The sequence below is a fragment of the Nilaparvata lugens genome, chromosome 10 (assembly GCF_014356525.2).
Source record: "Nilaparvata lugens isolate BPH chromosome 10, ASM1435652v1, whole genome shotgun sequence".
NCBI lineage: Eukaryota > Metazoa > Arthropoda > Insecta > Hemiptera > Delphacidae > Nilaparvata > Nilaparvata lugens.
The window spans coordinates 45,693,410-45,707,524 of NC_052513.1; the positions used below are offsets into that span (position 1 = coordinate 45,693,410).

The following is a 14,115-nucleotide window of genomic DNA, read 5'->3' on the forward strand; positions in this document are numbered from 1 at the left end:
TGCTTTTGAGTTTTTTAGCCCGGCTCACCCTGAACCTAGCTCCGCATTGCAGGCTGGTTGCTTGGCTGAATCGGACTAGGCGCTGAGACAGCAAATAATAGCAGCGTTGGTGGGAATGCGAGCGGCCGCAGTAACATTTCCACCCAGCAATGGTCGGCGTAGTTCCGCCTAGCGGACAGACGAAAGATCAATCCAGTCGGTTATTTGATCCCTCCAGCCAGGCTCAGCCAAGCAGCCGATACAATAGAATAATGGAGTGACGGTCTTATTCGCGTTCATCAGCAGTTTTCTTTCTCACGATTATTTTGATTTTTGTGTGTCAATAATAACTCCAGTCACCAGTAAAAAGTTTCCAGAAACGTGGTGTACTACCATATTAATGACTTTTCATGATGATTTTTAATTATTTAAAAACATTGTTGACATTCTGAGCCTTCAGGCTAAACTTGGGGTCGCTGAGAACGAATCTGCAATCAGAATTTCTTTATCACGAAAAATAACGAAAAAAACCCAGCTGTTGATCTTCCGGCAACCGTTAACAGTCATCCGGCAATGCGGCCGAAACACTTCCAAGCCAGACACCCATCTCAAATGACAACGCCAAGCTGTGAGAAACCATCCTTCACTGCGGCGCTAGGTTAAGGGTTGAAGGTTGGGGGCGATACGATAGCCTTGGTGACGCAGCAGCTAGATTTTGAGAGTTGATAAGTGACGTCGTTCGGCCCCTCGAAATGAACTCCTAGTACTTACTTACTCCGTGGTGCTACAGCCCGTTTAGGGCCTTGACCTCCTCTATGATGCCTCTCCATTCCTCTCTGTCGCCAGTTCTTCTTCTCCAACCTCGGACACCCAGCCTCCTCAAATCTTGTTCCACATCTTCTAGCCAGCGTTTTCGTGGGCGTCCTCGTAGTCTCCTTCCTCCTGGATTTTCTCTGAAGACCTTCTTTACTGCTCTTGAGTCACTCATCCTTTCTACGTGACCTAACCAACTCAGTCGCCTGTATTTTATTTCGTTAACAATTTCTGTTTTTTGGTATAGGTCACGTAACTCTTGATTTGTCCTTATTCTCCACTCCCCATTGTTACAGACTGGTCCGTAAATCTTTCTCAATACTTTCCGTTCCCAAGTACTCAAGAAATCTTCATCTTTCTTTGTGAGAACCCAGGACTCTGCGCCATACAACACAACTGGTTTTATTATTGTTTCATAAATTTGAATTTTCAACTCTTCGTTAACACTTGGATCTAAGGAATAGGCTTAGGGCAAAATAGCACTTATTACCTGCAGCTATCTTTGCTCTTATATCGACTTGGACGTTGTTAATTAAAATCCGGTAAAGCTCCAGGGGACGATGACATATCTTCTGGACTATTGAAGTCAGTTGCTATGTCTGTAGTCCCAATTCTGGTAGATATATTCAATTGCAGTCTTTCTACAGGTATATTTCCTTCCAGGATGAAATTGGCCAAGGTAGTACCCATATTCAAATCTGGCTCTAGATCAGAATTAACTAACTATCGACCTATATCCTTACTTTCAATTTTTTCTAAGCTGTTAGAAAAGGTAATGAAAAAAGGATTCTTGATTTTCTCAACTCATGTAACTTTTTTTATAAAAACCAATTTGGTTTTCGTGAGTTGATGAATACGGAGATGGCCCTTCATACTTTCATGACAGCTATATATTCTGGCATTAACTACAGACCAGCGAACTGTGTTGCAGGATTATTCCTGGATATAAAAAAGGCATTCGACACAGTAAGCCACACAATTCTGCTGGACAAACTATATAATGCTGGTATCAGAGGTGTTGCACATATGTGGTTTTCATCCTATTTGAAAGAAAGGGTGCAATATGTTGTCATAGGAGGTGTGAAGAGTGAGGTCCAGGTAGTAGATTGTGGTGTACCACAAGGATCGGTCCTTGGGCCAATCCTATTTCTTGTATTCATAAATGACCTTTTCTCATGTAACTACAATGGTGTGCCAGTGTCATTCGCAGATGACACTGCTTTTGCATATTGTGGGTTGGATGGTTTGGACTTGGAGAGTGTGATGCAGACTGATGTTGATGTTGTTGTGGTTCAAACACAATAATCTGTCTCTTAACCTGTCAAAGACCAAGTATATTCTGTTCACACTGTCGTCAAGCTGGAATTTACCATCTGGTTTGAAGTTCCACGTTGATTGTTTGCGGAATAATTGTAACTGTCAAGTTGTCACGCAAATTGACTCCATCAAATATTTAGGTGTTACAGTAGATGAGAAGCTTACCTGGTCTCTACACATACGTTATGTTAAAAATTATCTTTTACATATCCTGAGAAAATTCTATTTTCTAAATAAGATTCTTCCAACCACCATTCTTAGACAGTTATACTTTGCTCTTGTTGACTCTAAACTGAATTATGGAATAAGTTGTTGGGGCTCTACTTACATTACCCACTTGAGACCACTTATAACCTTACAAAAATCTATTGTCAGAGCTGTTAAAAAATCAGGAAGATATGAACATGCCTTTCCCCTTTTTCAAGATATAAAATGCTTGCCTCTAAGATACATATATGTTTTCAAAGTTTTATACCTATTCTTTGTAATGTCTGGAAACAGTGGTCAGGCACTTTTCAAGGAGAGAACAAATTATCAAACTAGGAGAGTCACTTCTGATCTGCTAAGGCTTCCCAGGTCATATACCACTTGTTTCCAGAAATCGTTTGTATTTCTAGGTCCGAAATTTTTCAATAATTTACCTTTTGAGGCAAAGAGAATTGATAATAGGAAAATGTTCAAATATTACATTCTTAAATGGCTTAGAAATATCTTGCCTGATTGTTTAGAACACATGTTTTTTATTCTTTCTTAGTTTTCGACATAATAATTATTATAGTTGTTGAAAATCATATCAAAAAGTAATTAAGCCCAAACTGGAAATGTATGAGAGGTGAGTGAATGTGTGAGTGTGTGTTTTCATTTTTTTCTTGCCCAAAAAAAATTTTTTTTTTCTTCTGATTTTATTCAATTATAGTATAAGCACTCCTGCTTGCACGCGTTAAGCATTTTATGCTTACAGCAAGCTAGAAATATTCTGTTTCAAAAAGCTTTGTTTTTTTTCATAATACATCATACACGTAGAAAGCCTTATTACATAATTATATTTTATACAATTTCTTCAGTGCACTTTGTATTTTATTTCCATTTTTGATGTTTGATGTATTTGAAATTTTGTATGTATTTGATTTTTGAATCAGAATAAAAACAATTTGTATTTGTATTTTGTATTTTGTTGTCATCAGTGATTACAGAGCCAAGGTATTTAAATTCTGCTACCTTTCCAAAAACAAAGTTCTCTATATTTATTTCTGTGTCACCTGCTTGTCGTGTTCTGCTGCTGGCCATATATTTCGTTTTGCCGTCATTTATTCTAAGTCCTATTTGTTCTGATGTTTCATTGAGCTGAGTAAATGCAGTCTCCAAACTTTGTCTATTTCGTGCTATCAAAACTATATCATCATTTATGCCATGCATTGGATCATCCTATTCATAATCGTTCCCCTTGGGTTAATGGTGATCCCTCTAATAACCTTTTCTAGACTTATATTGAAAAGCATGGCTGAAAGTACATCTCCTTGCCTGAGCCCTGTGTTTGCTAAGAAGTCATTTGACAGTATTCCTTCAACTTTAACTTTATACCTGGTGTTGTGCAGAGTCATTTTAGTGAGACGTACAAGTTTCAGTGGGATTCCGAATTCTATCATGATTTCAAATTGTTTATTTCTTTGGACACTATCAAAAGCTTGCTGATAATCAATATACAGTTGGTGCAGATTTACATTATATAACACTTTTCCATGATGGTACGTATCGTGAAAACATGATCTGTACAGGACCTGTCTTTCCTGAAGCCGCATTGGTAGTCACCGAGTATTTCATCAATGTAAGGCTTCAATCTGAAAGAAATTATTTTTGCAAGGATCTTGTATGTTATGCTCAGCAGTGCAATGCCTCTGTAGTTGGCACAATCAGTTCTACTACCTTTCTTGTGAATGGGACAAATAACTGCAGTATTCCATTCTTCAGGCATTGTTTCCTCCTCCTCCCATACTTGCACAAGTAGATTAAGCAGCCGTTCAAATAAAGTGGAATTACCCGCTTTGAGCATTTCAGCTGTTATCAAATCCTCCCCTGGAGCTCTGCTATTCTTGAGAGATCTGATAGCTTCCTCCAGCTCGCACATCATTGGATTTTCAATATACTGGTCTGGCCCTATAAAATTGATCGCCTCTAATCCTTCTTCCACTGGATTTTGATTCAATAAGTCGCAGAAGTACTCTTTCCAGCGGTCCATTATTTGCCTTTCCCCTCCTACTAAATTTCCTTGCTTGTCTTGACATAAAGATGTCCTAGGTTGAAATCCAGCCTTCCCTTCTCGTATCCTTAGGTACATCTTCCTGGCATCTCTTGCCGTGGCAAATTCCATAATTTCTTCTATTTTAGCTTTTTCATACTGTCTTTTCTTTTGACGGCATAGTTTACTGGCATATCTCCGTTTCTCTTGGAAAGTTACTGTAGTAGCTCTTGTTCTGCGACTTATCATTCTCATTCTGGCCACATTCCAATGCTTTCAAACATTCATCATCCATCCATACATTTCTCTTGTCCTGTTTTTTGTACCCAATTGTTTCTTGTGCAGATTCTGTAACAACTTGCTTAATATTCTTCCACTGCTCCTCCACTGAAACACTCTCTCCACCTTGCATTCTCTCTATTTTTTCCACCAATTTTTGACTGTCCCTCTCTCGTAGTTCTTCATCTTTTATCAGTTTCTCACTGTCGAATTTCTTTTGGCTCACTCCTCGAAATTTCTTCATATTATTTATTCTTTGCCTGTATTTGATTTTAACAAGATAGTGATCTGTATCACAGTCCGCACCTCGGTAACTTCTCACATCCAATATGTCAGTGCCATGCCTCTTATCAATTAAAAGGTGGTCGATTTGGTTTCGTGTTACTCCATCTGGTGAGCACCAAGTCATCTTATGAATGTCCTTGTGCTTGAAGTAAGTACTACTAACTGTCATATTTTTGCCACTGGCAAAGTCTATCACACCAAGTCCATTGGCATTACTCTCTTCATGTAAGCTGTGTATGCCTATTACTGGTCTAAAACATATTTCTCTACCAATTTTAGCATTGAAGTCACCGAGGACGATTTTTGCATCATGATCAGGTACTTTTCTATATATTTCTTCTAAATTATCATAGAATGCATCTTTATCGTTTTCATCGGCTTCATTGGTTGGTGCATGTACACTGATCAAAGTTATATTGAAAAATTTTTCTCTTATTCGTATCACACAAATTCTCTCATTGACAGCATTGAAATCCATTACTCTATCCTTTTATTTTCTATCTACAAGGAATCCTGTCCCAAAGGTATTTTGCGCATGACCACTGTAAAACAAGGTATGATTTCCCAGGTCCATCATTCCATTCCCTTTCCATCTAATTTCCTGCAGAGCAGCAATTCCCACTCCATACTTTTTATCATATTCCTTAGCACGGCAGCGTTTCCCGCCCTATTCAGAGTTCTAACATTCCAGGTGGCAAAGAATAAATCTCTGTCTCTTCTGTTTTTCCGTCATCCTATTTCTGTCATTGGGTATCCGTTCATTTTTCATTTTATTCCGGTCCGGTTCCGAGGCATTTGTAGGTTTCGTAACAGTAAGCTTTTTACAGGGCAGGGGGGTTGGCCCTGCACCCAACCCCCAATCTGGAGGACCAAGGTTTTCTGTTGGGGTTTTCCTTCCTTTAGCCGAAGGGGTCCCGTTATGAGGGGCCGGACACTCCCCTTCACCCTCCCCAATTGGGGTTGGATTTGCTGGTTGCGTAGACAGCTTGCACTGTCAACTGGAGCATTACCTGGTATTTGATGGTAGTACCTATTCGACATTAGTACTCCCACCAGAGCTCAATAACCAGCCATTCACCTTCCTCCTCTCTCAAACGGGCTTAGGACCGTCTATGGCGGAGTTAATGAACTCCTAATAGCCTCTCTTATTTAGTCGCCAAGCCACTTCCTGACAAATAAAACTCATGGCATGGACATACCGCTTAGACATGTTCACAAGTGAAAACTGAAACAGGAATTAATCAATATTTAGGAATAAAATAAGGTGAATAAGGGTGCGCGCATAGTGAGTTCGTAGAGGTAGAATTGAATTTATGAAAATTATATGGTGGTACTATGCCCCAACTATACGGGCGGAATAAACGCAACGCAATTTTTCTCGCTGGTTTACAGGATGCATTGTCTTTTATGCAGAATTTCGCAGGTGTTCCTCGTAAGGGGCTATGCGTTCTATTACGATACAAAAACGCGACCGAAATTCCGTCACTGATATTCCGCCCTTATTGTTGAACTTGTGAAATAGTTGAAATGAAAACTATGAATTTATTGGCTTTGTGCTCCAGTCACTACCAGACTATCAAGCGGCTCGAGCCGCCTCACTAAAGATGTGCGGTCAGACTCGTCGCTAAGGAATTGTAGCTTGAAGGTCCATAGTCCATACAAAATAGCAAGTTTGGACTTGCAGGGATATGCGGAGCAGAGAAAGGTAGGAGTATAGTAGAGCGGCGGCGATGTTGCCGTGCCAAAGCGGCCAGTGCAGTGTTTTGTAGTCTTTAGTGTGCGTTCAACTGCTCATGATACGGTTATGTAGTTTCCTCTCTAAAAGCACTGAGTCTATGGCTCTATTCATCACAGTAATTGGCTGATCTCCCTCCATTTCTCTGCTCTGCAAATTCCTCCAAGTGACGCTCACTTGCTAGCGGCTGTAACTGTCAGTAATATAATAGGGGCAAAGCCACACGAAGCGTTTTTCAGACGTGTCGACAGAGCAGAAAGCTCTTGGATTTGCCCTGCCGACTCGTCTGAAAAACGCTACGTGTGGCTTGGCCCTAAACCTGAGACGGCTACAGCCGCAAGTGACTGAGCGACTATAGCAGCGCGACTAGAATTGTAGATTCGCCTGTTAAGAATTGAACCTTAAGGCCGCTTTAATCAATGACCGCTCTCTGTGTGCTCAGGCCCTTATTTTTTCACTTGAATATGCGCTAATTATTTGTAGTGTTGTTCAAGTAGTAATTAAATGTTGCTTTTTTCAGCTTGTTGTTCAAATGTTGAAAGCTGGTTACCACACAGCTGTAGGGATGTGACAACTTTAAGGGTCAACTTCGTCCATCTTCACCAATGGAGATTAGTTGAGGTAAGATCTCCACTATATTTATGATTGATTTATCTCAAATTCGGCGGTTCTCCACCGTTTTCTCAGCTTTTTCCGAGAACTAGTAGTTCGAGTGGTTAGAGTTGGAATATGCATCCCCAGTTATTACAGTTCTAGAAATGTAGCGTTGTAATTTCTCCTGTTTTGCGTACAAGATACGCTCAAGATTGGCGTTTTCCCTACATTTTTAATAAATGAAAATCAATTTGGATTTCAGGCTGAGAAGAGTACGGAAGATGCATTAATTAAATTTGCTAATACTGTTTCACAAAACCGGAATTCCAATTACAAATCTTTAGCGGTTTTCTTGTATATCAAAAAAGCTTTTGATACTATTCCACATTACTCCCTTTACAATAAACTCGAGAAATATGGCTTCAGGGGAATTTTTCTAGAATTAATTAAAAGCTATTTGAGAGATAGAACACAGTCTTTAACAATAAATGGATGTACTGATACCTCTAAAATGACCTCTTACGGGTTGCCTCAGGGAACTGTACTTCCACCAATCCTTTTTTATATTTATGTGAATGATTTACTGAGCCTGAAACTAAAAAACTCAACAACTATATCATTCGCAGATGACACTGCAGCTGTTTTCTATGGAAAATCGTGGATCGAGGCTCATGAAATTGCAGAACAGAATTGTTTTCTCATTAAAAAATGGTTAGACAAAAACACTTTGAGCTTGAACATTGATAAAACCAATTACATCACCTTTGCACTCAATACAACTGGTAAACCCGACGAAAATATGAATCTGAGACTACATTCAAACTGCAACATGAACTTCAATAACTGCACTTGTCCCATAATAAAAAGAGTAACAAGCACAAAATATCTAGGCGTCATAATAGATGAATATTTGAAGTGGGACATCCATATCAAATTTTTATGCAAAAGAATCAGATATCTTTCTTATAAATTCTACGAAGCAAAAAAATTCTAAACTCAAGTCATCTTAAAATGGTATACTTTGCACTGGTACAGTCCATAATTCAGTATGGTATTTCAGTATGGGGGGCTGTTATAATTCCCACTTGGAAGAGCTTTTCATAATTCAAAAATCAATCATTAAAACAATCTTAAATAAGCCTAGACTTTTTCCAACCATTCTGACTTTTCAAGAGTTTAACGTGTTGACAGTTAGACAGTTGTATGTAATGAATGTAGTGAAGTATAAAAATAATTTAAATATAAAAATAATTTCATTTTCACTAATAATACTATCAATAATCAATACAATTTAAGACCCACCACAAATAAGTACCTAATCTATCATACTAACATTGAAAATATTAGAAGACAACTCATATATTTAAGCACTAAAATTCCTGAACAAATTATTAGCTGTGCCAAGATAACAAAAAAAGTCAAAACAGATATCAATGCTTGGATCAAAATTAACTACTTCTTCTACCTTTGAGAACTATATTAAGTTAACAGAGAACTTTTCTGATTAGTGCGCTCACTTCCCCTACTTGTGCTCTATCACATCCCTTTCCCAATCCTTTCCAAAAATTCCAAGGATCAAAAGCCTTCCTATGACATGGATAGCCATAGTTGGAAGAACTTTTGATCCTCTACCCTTCTTCACCACATAACATGTATAATTTGCCTTCTAATATTGTAATGTGTTCTCATATTTATGTTATTTATTTTATACTGTAATGCTTTTTTATTGATGTAATTAATTTTTATTTCATATTGATGTATCTTATGTGTGTGTGTGTGTGTGAATAAATAAATTGAAAAATTGAAATTTTTTTGTCTATGCGACGACCAACAAATGAAACAATTGGATTTGATGGAAGTGGACAGGAGCTGGATACTGTGAGTTTCGGCTGTGGTTACTGTGGCTGGTGTATGTGCCGCTGGAGGAGTTGACACAAGTTGGCTCTGTGTTGTTTTCGTTAACTGCTCGACTATCTCGGGGTCAATCTGTTCTGAGGTGACATCCAATAGATGACTTCTCGCCGTTGGCAGCCGAAGATGAGGCGAAATCAAGTGTGGCTCGATTAGTGGTAAGCCAGTGCGTCCCAATATCAGGTCGTCTCGAAGATCTGGTAGGCCTAGGAAGAAGACGGACTGACGTTGGTTCATAACCTCCAAGTCTAGGTGGCCGTGGAGGGTGGTGGAGCAGCTGGTGCTCTGGTTTGCTAGCATCATCACCCTGAGTGTGGGTGGAGTGCATGGCGGCTGAGTCGCTGTTGTCCGTGTAGGGGATCCGCGCGCGGCAAGGGCTGACCCGTGAGCTGTAGGGTCGTCACAGCCGGTGGGCTACGAGGGAAGGCGTGAGCTGACATAGCGTGACATCCGAGCGAGGTGTTCTCGTCGCTGACGAGAGAAGAGGCCGGCATGTAGTGACTCGGGGTGTCCGTCTTGGTGGTCGAGAGTACAGTGGGGTCTTGGACGGCGTGACCAAGAGCGTGGTGTTGTGGTGGAGGCGGCGACGATGGCGGCTGGGGCGCAGTTGTCGGCCTCTTGGTGGCCGTGAGTTGTGGTGGATGCGGTGACGATGGCGGCTGGGGCGCAGTTGTCGGCCTCTTGGTGGCCGTGAGCTGTGGTGGAGGCGGCGACAATGGCGGCTGGGGCGCAGTTGTCGGCCTCTTGGTGGCCGTGAGCTGTGGTGGAGGCGGCGACAATGGCGGCTGGGGCGCAGTTGTCGACCTCTGTGGAGGCGGTGATGACGACAGCTGCGGTGCCTTCCTCGATGGTGGTAGTGGTACTTTTGAACAATTACAATATTATTGTTTTAAAGTTGATCAATGACTGGAAGAAAGCATTCCAATAGTTTTTCCATCGCTGATTATCCCCGATTTGAAGCTACCCCATAAAATAGGTAGCTAAATACTGTAATAGTTATTTGTATATCTAGAGTGAAAAGTACGACTTTTTCTCCCTGAGGGAAAAGTTTGAAGCCCGAGGCGAAGCCGAGGGCAACAATTTTCCTGAGGGAGAAAAAGTATTTTTCACTCGTGATGTACACAACATTTTTCCTCCATCTACATTTTTTTATAGAAACTGCAAATAAAATCATTTTAATAACTTACGTATTGGTGACAATGTTTCCTAACAACATAACCTAAATCTTAAACTTTAAAACCGGCCGTCTGATTGGCACTGCCGATTGCGCTATCTATCGGCTAAAGTTGTAACAATCAGCTGGGTGTTTACCAAAAATGGCTGACTCCAGATCACGCGGTTCAGATTTGAATTGCAGATCTAAAATATTTGTTGGCTGGTATTTTGAATAGAATAAGATATTTTTAAAATTGTATAAATTTTTATCGTCTACTTATATTAAGAATATAATATCATACAAACATATGTTTCATGAGTTGATCAAATTTCTGGTTGTGGTATTGAATTCAGTTGACTCAATGACAGACACCTCTTTATGCTTTCTCATCTGAGCTTAGACCTTCTAACCTATTATAATGTAAGTTTTTAAAATAGAGATGCTTCCCATGTTATTTAAATGGAGTCACTTTTACTCCCTAGGGAGTTTTTCTGTTTTTTACTACCGAGGGCGAAAAAGTGACACTTTAGTATTATGTTTCAGGGAGTAAAGTAAGTACTTTAGCCAGTAGGTGGAGGAAAAATAGTTTTCAAACCCCTGGTAATCTTATAGTTTGCATTATTCATGACATTATTTAGGTGTTATTGGGAACTGACTTCTATTTCATGTTTTTTGTATCTTTTTGGATGATAGTAGTCTATCAATTCTTATTCGGATAGTAGGGCAGTGACTATTATCTTAGAGAAAATATAGCACAAGATGATACGCTATCGTATAGGGCGTTTTTGTTGTAAATGTGAGTGTTAACTGAAGCCGATAGTCGTAGTAGTTGTTTTTGGTGAAGCTATGTGACGCTGGTAGTCTCTCATACTGTGCCCTTCTTACACTCTTACACTCCCAACAACACACTAATAATAGACAGTAATCAGCTTGAGTTAACAGCAAGTCAGCTCGGAATTTGCAACATAAACTACCTAAAAATAAAAGTAAGAATGAATGGTGAAGAGGTGTGGAAGAGGGAAGAATGGGAAAGGAAGAGAGAAGAAGAGAGAGAGAAAAAAGACAAACAAAATTTTTAAGAGAGCCCACTTCACTTCTAACACATATAGCAGAAGAAATTTCATTTCAATCAATTGGATTCATTCAAGCCAATGTATTGGAGCAGAAATCTTGAGTGTCATACGTTGATATTAATATCTTTACCTTAAGATATCTTTAAGTATATATTAATCCAAGACCGCTGCCAGCAGATCGCTCTCTGTGTGATCAGACCTTGAATTAAGGTGTGATGCCAAATAGGTGTTCTCATAGTGAGGAGGTAGTGGAGACGTTAATCAATCAATCAATAAATAATTTTTACGAACACAGCAAGCAATTATTTCATCTAACACATTAAAAATCAAAAGGTGGGCACATAGAGAATGAAGAAAAGATAACATGAGAAGATAATATCCTCCATGGTATGTTCCAAAAATTGAGGCTATTTCATGTTCACAATCCGAGATAAAATGAAAGTCAAGTGGTTATGAAACTTGATTTAACTGTATCACACCATACAGAGAATATAGCTTAGAATATATCTCATGAAATAGGCCGTTTATGTTCCTAATTTCAAGCCGATTACTGTCGACTACTGTCTATTATTAGTGTGTTGTTGGGAGTGTAAGAAGGGCACAGTATGAGAGACTACCAGCGTCACATAGCTTCACCAAAAACAACTACTAGGACTATCAGCTTCATTTAGCACTCACATTTGCAACATAAACGCTCTATATTATGGCATAAATTCTTAAGCCATCTTTTCTCGATGATATCACCTGATGGTGAGGAGTATATTTTATACAGAAATGGGCTAATTCTAAAGCTGCATTTCACTTAATTTCTTGGTTTGTGAGGTGGAAACTGTTCTAAATCGTACAGCACTTTAATTATTACCGTTACAATAGTTGAATATAATATATTACAGAAATATGAAGTAGCTGAGTTGTGAAGTATGAGTAGCCAATCTATCTTCTTGCACCTAAAATTTGATTTAGAAGTGAATCTATTATTTTTCATCAATCTTGATGTGTTTTGTGATGAATGTATGTGTTGATGGAATTTGATTTTTTTTAGAAACAGGACTTATGCCCCCAACAGTTTTGACTGTGTCTTGCTGTTGAATAAAACGAATTTTGTGTCTCAACCACTTATTTCAACCACCTTGAGTCACTCCACTTGTGTGTTATTTGTAGACGGTATCTATTACTTTGTTGGCTAAGCATTATGTTCTTTTGCAGTGTATTGAAATGTTGGAAGCAGAATGACCGCGCAGAGGAATCTCACTGCTTTGAGAGAAGACTTGAAGAAGAATGTTACTGCTCTAATCTCCAGCCTTGGATTACTTCACAACCTGATGCATTATATACCATCATACGGAATTTTCTTCAGGTTAGTTGATGATTTTTACTATATTTGTCGTGTTTCTTGTTTGAATTGTGATGTTTGATTGTGCACTTTGCGAGCTGCTTGCGTGTTATAGAATGCATCTTGCGATTAACCATAATTATTCTTAAGCTGGCCTCCAACGGTAGGACATGCATGATAAACTTGTGTGTACATACATGCATGTCCTGTCGTTAGTGGCCAGCCTTAATCTTATGCTTGCGCCCTATCTTTGCTCTCTATAAAAAATAAAAACAGTAATTGTATTCTATACTCTGATAAGCGAGTCTTTGGGAAGCTTTTAAAAATGAACAGATTTAACCGGTGTATTTTGGTGGAAATATGAGTGAATTTGAACTGAGCCTCGATGGTTCTATTAGCACCGTCAGTCGGTGTTATTATAGTTTGAATGATCTACGATTTTAATTCTCTCACTTGAATAGGCTTTTGAAGTAGCCTATTTTTTTCGTAATGTTACCAGATTTGGGAGACGCTTGAACGGTTTTAGTAGACAGTAGTTGAAAAAAAATTATGATAGTAGACAGCGTGTAGAGCATCTGGGGTTGCTAAGATAATTGGGCTTGTAAAGCATCTCTAAGTTTCCCGCATTGCCATAAATATTTCTAAAAAATATTTCCTCAAAGTAGGCTACACCAGTCAGTGATGAACGAAATTGTTTTATTTACATGGATAGATAGATAGCGTTGTAATACTGAAGTATATCCTGACTATTATGGCACTGTGAATGATTATTAACTAGTGGGTAGTTTCTTTCTCGTTTCTAACCTTAGCATGTTAGCATGTTGACTTTTCTTCTTCTTTGATTGTCTGGTTTTCTTTTCACCTTTTTTTTGTTGTGTTGTCTTGTCTGCTTGCTGTAAATAACTGTATATTAGACTAATATTATGCACTCTTCTGCAAACTTGTAATATCACGCAGCTTCTACTTGGAATGTTTTGAGTTGAATAATTGATAGTTTTGATCTTCTGCTTGAACTTGTGATGTCTTTCTCATTGAAAGCTAAGTCTAGATTTGTTCATAGTATTGTCTTCAGTCTTCTTTCTCTTCTTCTTCTTCTCTGTCTTCAGTCTTCTTTCTCTTCATTCTTCTTCTCTGTCTTCATTCTTCTTCTTCTTCATGAGCATTTATAGCTTTGTTTTTTTTTCTAAACACATTTCGACTATGGATTGTCTCATTTGCTGTGACTTGATTTGATTGCTTGTCTTGTGCACATCAGTGCTGTTTGAAACCACATAATCATTTCACCAATTATTGTTTTGTTTTCACTATTATTTTTTTTTCATTCATTTTTTTTCTCCTCGTTGTTGGTGATGTATTTATAGCATGATAGAGCACCACTAGTTTCCAGAAATCGCACGGCTTGTT

At 38.8% G+C, this 14,115-nt stretch overlaps 1 protein-coding gene across 1 annotated transcript; it reads right to left on the reverse strand.

Moving 5' to 3' along the window:
* Positions 1–4,529: 4,529 nt before the first annotated feature.
* On the reverse strand, positions 4,530–5,387 carry LOC120353208 (craniofacial development protein 2-like). Its single transcript, XM_039436038.1, has one exon. It carries the CDS (start codon positions 5,385–5,387, stop codon positions 4,530–4,532), a length of 858 nt encoding a protein of 285 aa, XP_039291972.1.
* Between the last annotated feature and the right edge of the window lie 8,728 nt (positions 5,388–14,115).

Excerpts from the sequence above, each read along its gene's own strand:
- LOC120353208 (XM_039436038.1), bottom strand. The coding sequence starts at position 5,387 with ATGGATTTCAATGCTGTCAATGAGAGAATTTGTGTGATACGAATAAGA.